The 5,495-nt window shown below is 27.5% G+C and overlaps 1 protein-coding gene across 1 annotated transcript; it reads right to left on the reverse strand.

Annotated features, from left to right (window-relative positions):
* Positions 1–2,105: 2,105 nt before the first annotated feature.
* LOC145849109 (autophagy-related protein 16-1-like) lies at positions 2,106–4,331 on the reverse strand. Its single transcript, XM_082954193.1, has one exon. The coding sequence runs from the start codon at positions 4,322–4,324 to the stop codon at positions 2,513–2,515; it is 1,812 nt and encodes a 603-aa protein (XP_082810319.1). The 5' UTR covers positions 4,325–4,331; the 3' UTR covers positions 2,106–2,512.
* Between the last annotated feature and the right edge of the window lie 1,164 nt (positions 4,332–5,495).

A 5,495-nucleotide genomic window follows, 5' to 3' on the forward strand; every position in this document is an offset into this window, starting at 1 on the left:
ACGTTTCTTGTGCTCGTGCATCACCACTTCTGTTGTTAGAAACATAAATCCTCAGTAACCTAAATTTGAAAGACAAAATCTAAAATATTCAAAGTTCAAATCAAATTTTTTTTTTTAATTTCATGTTTTAATATTTCGGTATCGAATATATTTTAATTTTGTGTTCAGAAGTTGTTACTAGTTATTTATATTTTTTATACATTAAGTATAACTTAATTCTGTTTTTTTTTGTTTAAATGCAATTTGAATTTTTGCATCAAGTGCGAAGTCAACCAGCAGAATACTGTACTAGTTACTATAAGACAAGAATTATTAAATAGGTTATTTTAAACAACAAGAAAGAATTGTGGGATTTTATTTCAAATAATTGACAGAAGTTTAGGTTTATAAACTAAAAATATTGTCTCAATCCAAGTAGTTTGCCACTCTTTGAAGCAAAAATTAACACTAGATTGAGTGGTAAAATGATATACGGAGTTTATTAAAATTCTTTATTAAATCCTCTGACGTAAGTCTATTTTCTTATACACTTATATATTAATTAACTTTTATCTAAAATTTTTAAGAGCACGACTATATATTCATGCTTACGCACTTTATGTTTATGACAATTTATAAAATATACTTTTTCAAAACAGTAAAATCTAAAGTACAATCACCTCTCGCGAATCTACGAACTCCTCACTCTCGTTTAGTTACGCATTTTAGAATATTCAAAAAAGTCGAATTTAATATTGAAGTCTGGTACAATATCAGCAAAATTTCTCTTTGCACATTTCAATTTTCAGCTTGTATCTACAGCTACATAGTTCAGATATTTACAAAATGAGTTTTAATCAAACCATTTAATAAAATTAATATTAATTTTAACTAAGTTCCATTTTATAATTTTTAAATAACTAGTGTATTTTTATAAGCGCAATACTATTTAATACGTATCAGACTTTAGCAAAAAGTTTTAGAAGCTTTAACAAATTATTTAATTTACCTTTTTCGAAATACATTACAAAATTGATTTAAATTTTATAAACTAAAGCAAGTCGTGACCTCACACTGCAAACAACAAGCAAAACAGAAAAAATAAGTCAAACGCAATTAACAATTGTACGCAGTAGTATTTGTTAATCAAATATAAGAAAAAGCAAATATAGTAGGTATATTTGCTACCTATCGTTTAGTTACGCACTTTTTCTGTGAACACAATGTGCGTAAATTCGCGAGAGATGACTTGAAAAAACTGATGACGTGAAATACTGCATGTGCAGAACTGGCAAAAAAAATGATTTTTTTTCATTTTTATAAAATAATACACTTTTAAATTGTTGTTTCAAACGAATCTAACAAACAAATTGAAGAAACATAAAAGTACAAACACAATTAAACTTAAAAAATAACTTAAAAAATTAAAAATCAAAAACCAATTAAAAAATGTTTCTAATTACAAACTTTATATATAACAGAAATAAATCTTCTCGGGAATATAAACAGACTTGACACCTTTGTGCAACAAAAAAATTGCTTGAGTAAACATAAACTAACTGGAGTTAACGAGTTACATTGAAAAATGCATTTCAATTATTATTTATTTAAAACTATTATTTTAAAATAACCAATTTAATGAGACTTAAACATGACTATAAACAAAACGACTTTGTTTTTTCTACACATCTTTTAACACAATATCTAAGTAGTCTAAAGAAGAAGATTCAAAAACTTTTAAAAACTAGTAAGAGTTAACCTACAGGATCATAAGTACAGCCATTTTAAACATTAATGTACCAAAATGTTAACGCATACTACTTTTTTATTGTATCGTTTTGTTATAAACTAAGTAAAAAAAGTATTTTGAAGTTATCATTTTTAGTTGTAATATTTTTATTGAATAGAAAAAAAAATTGAGTACTTTAGTCTGATAGTGTATAATATTACAAGTTTTAAAATGAAACATTTTATCAAATATCAATGTAAAACAAAATTGCATAAGCAGTTATTTAGTTTACGTAACTGTTTTCTTTCACTTGAGCAAAATTAAAGAATAATTATCAAACTGGTTTTAGGGTATGAAATATAGCAATGATATTAAATTAAAACTGAATATATAGATACTGTTTAATTGAGAAATTTGATTACATTAATATAAGCATTGCTTTTTTTTTAATTTTTAAAAGAACTTGTTTGAAAACCATTAAAGTTAATAGATGCATCAAAATTGGATAAAACTTTATAGCATAATCTACTATCATAAAAAACATGAATGGAATTATTTTTTAAGAAAATAGAAAAAACCTTCAAAGACTAAAAAATGTACTAATAATATATTATTTTAAAGTCTTCTTGTAAAATTAAGATAATCTTAATAAAAAATTGAAATTTATTTAAAAAACTTTCCATAATTTTAATCTTAATTTTAAATATATTTAGTTAAATAATTTCTAATTTTAGAAAACTAGAGTATAATAAGTATATATTTGATACTATAAAGTACTAATTAACATCCAGTTTTTTTAAAACTTTATGACAATGATAGAGAATTAGATGTCCAAACAGCACAACACCTGTTTCTGTCTGATGTAACAAGTTTTCCACTGCGCCAGTTGCAACTCCATACAGGATCTTTATGGGGCCCAAAGTTTATTGATGGTGGCGCACTAAAATTTTTAGCATTCCAAGTTATCACAGAACCATCTGTTGAACCTACTGCAAGGTAATTAGCACCTGGTGAAAATGCACACCTTGTTAAATCATTACTGACTTTAAAGGAATCATCTCTGAACACATTGACAACTTGTCTCTTGCGCAAGTCAACAAGCTCAAGAGTGTGATCTTTTGTACAACACACTAAAGTGTGATCAGATTCCATTGGCATGTCCACGCATGTGACTCGACCACCAACAGAGATTTCATTAATGCAAGTTCGATGATTGGACCTAGCATCCCAGACTCTGAGCTTTTTGTCAAAGTGCCCAGAAACAATGCAATCTAACTGGTCAGCAGAAATAAGATCAGTACATGTGCTTCCTACAGCAAAAGTTTGAAGACACGCACCAGAACGGGCATCCCATACTTTAACTGTTCTATCATGACCTCCAGTAGCAAGCCTCTGAGTTGCCCCTAAAAACTTTGCTGTACAAACTTTACCATCATGACCTGTGAGTGTTAGTCTTAACCTCTGTGTATTCATATGCCAAATACGAGCAGCACAGTCATTAGAACTTGCACATAAAAGCTGCTCACTTGGGTCAAAGTCTATTGATGTTATACCCCCATTACACCCTCTTAATGTTGACTGCAATCTTGCTTGATTTCCAACAAAATTCCATATATGTAACATTTTATCAAAACCACCAGTTGCTAGAATACTCCCACCACTAATTGATGAGCGTAAAGAAGATACTTCACTTTCATGAGCTTTCCATTTTATATCTACCTTGTCTGGATAACAATCAAAATTAGAACCATACCTAATTCTCATAGGCTGTTTTTGATCATCTTTAGCAATTTGATGTTCAATCCTTGTTCCTCTATTAAACAGATCTGTAAATTTTTTGATGAAATTTTGGCTTGAAGATTGTTCAACTTCAGATGTAGTTTTAGGTTGTTGATTTTTAAGTAAACTATTTTGGGAAACACTTGTAGTAACATCTTGCATTGCTTCTGCTAGTTCTTTTTTAGTTTGAGCATTTGAAACTGGTTTAAATCTGTCATTATCATTGTTAACTATGTTTGCATGTTCATTTTTAAGTTTTAGGTAGCGTTCTGTAATATCATTAAACTCACTTTCTTTAACTCTCAATTTTTCTTCTGTTGAAGTATTGGATGCTAATAACGCAGTGTATTCATTCTGCACTAAGTCCATAGCAGCTTTTTCTGAACTTAATTGGGCTTCAAAAGTAGCATTACTTGAGGCAAGTGTTTTTAACTGACCTTGAACTGACTCAAGACTATCAGCTAAATTTTTATTTTCTTGCTGTATTTCTCTAAGAGCTATGTTAAGATCTGCAATTTGTTGAATTCTAGCTCCTTTTGTTCTTTGTATTTCAACAAGTTCAGCCTGGGTTTTAATTATATTTTGTTCAAGATTAGCAACTTGTTCAGACCGATCTACTTGTGATACATTAGACTTGCTAGAGAAAGATTTAAGATTAGTGTTCTCTTCTGCAAGACGGTTATTTTCAATTTGTAAAGCTTTGTTGGAATCTCTTAGTTTATGATTTTCAACACTATAGTGTTCACAACATGATATAATGGATGTGAATTGATTGTAAGTTTCATTTCTTTTTATAAGTTGATTTAATATATTTTGTTTGTAGTCGAAGTTAGTCATTATTCTATTTTCTAGAAGCAAATTTTCAATAAGCTCTTTGTTACACTTGTAAATATGCATGTAAATTAAAGTTTTAAACAGTCAACTTGTACAATAAGTAATAAATAAAAGAATAAATTAATAAAATAAATACGTAAGATACATAAAATACTTCAATATACATTAGAAGTATTACAGGGTTTGTGCGCGAAATTTTTTTCATTTAGCCTGACTGAGACCAATTTAGCCTGACATTTTTCAAAGTAAGGATAATCCCTATTAGAAGTCATTTTAGGTATTTGGGTTCTTGTTTAGTACTTTTGTAGTCTCCGACTTCAACCAGCTTTATCTCAAAAATATTTTGAGCTTAAAAATATGCAAAAAGCAACTCATAAATGAGTTACAACTCAATAAAATAAGACTAAATTGTGAAAAGGGTGATTGACCCCCCTAAGCCCTTAACATAACAAATTCAGTGATAAATTTTAAAATAAGTATTATATCTAATATATTACTAAAGTATAGACTTAATATATATTACTAAGCACAATTGTTCAATTTAAATAAGCATTCAGTAAAAACATTTTAATCAGTAGACTTATAACAAAACGAGGTGCATGCATTGTCTTGTTTTATTAAAATTTAAAATGAAACACTTACACGAGTATTAAAATAAGTAAAAAATGTTTATTAAAGTATTTTGACTAATACTTAAAATTGATACATAGTTATAAATCCTAAACTCTAAATAAATACAGTGATTGTTGATGTAATATCAGATTTAAAAAGCTTACACTTAAATTAAAAAATATATTTTTTTTTTGTTCTTATAAAGAAAAACGAATTGTTACTAAAATTTGTACTCCCACAAAACTTAGTACCTATATTTTAAAGCTAAGTTTTAGTGTTGTGAATATCTCTAATAACTTTAAACAAACAGTAAAATATATAAATAAATTGCTAAGAGCTTTAATCTAAAAAGTATTTGGTATAAAGCCTTTAAATTAGAAATTAAAACAGTTCAACCAACTAAGCTCTGAAAACATAGCTGATGTAAACAAATTCAAACAAACAGCTAAGTAGTTCAACTAAACTGTAATGTTTAAACTGTATTTTTTTATGAATTTTTATAATTATGACTTATATAATCTACTCAAAACAAAATAATGAAGATTCTTAATTTTTTTTAGAG

Source organism: Thalia democratica, chromosome 1, assembly GCF_965202585.1.
Source record: "Thalia democratica chromosome 1, ktThaDemo2.hap1.1, whole genome shotgun sequence".
In the NCBI taxonomy this organism is placed as follows: Eukaryota; Metazoa; Chordata; class Thaliacea; order Salpida; family Salpidae; genus Thalia; species Thalia democratica.

Excerpts from the sequence above, each read along its gene's own strand:
- LOC145849109 (XM_082954193.1), bottom strand. The coding sequence starts at position 4,324 with ATGACTAACTTCGACTACAAACAAAATATATTAAATCAACTTATAAAA.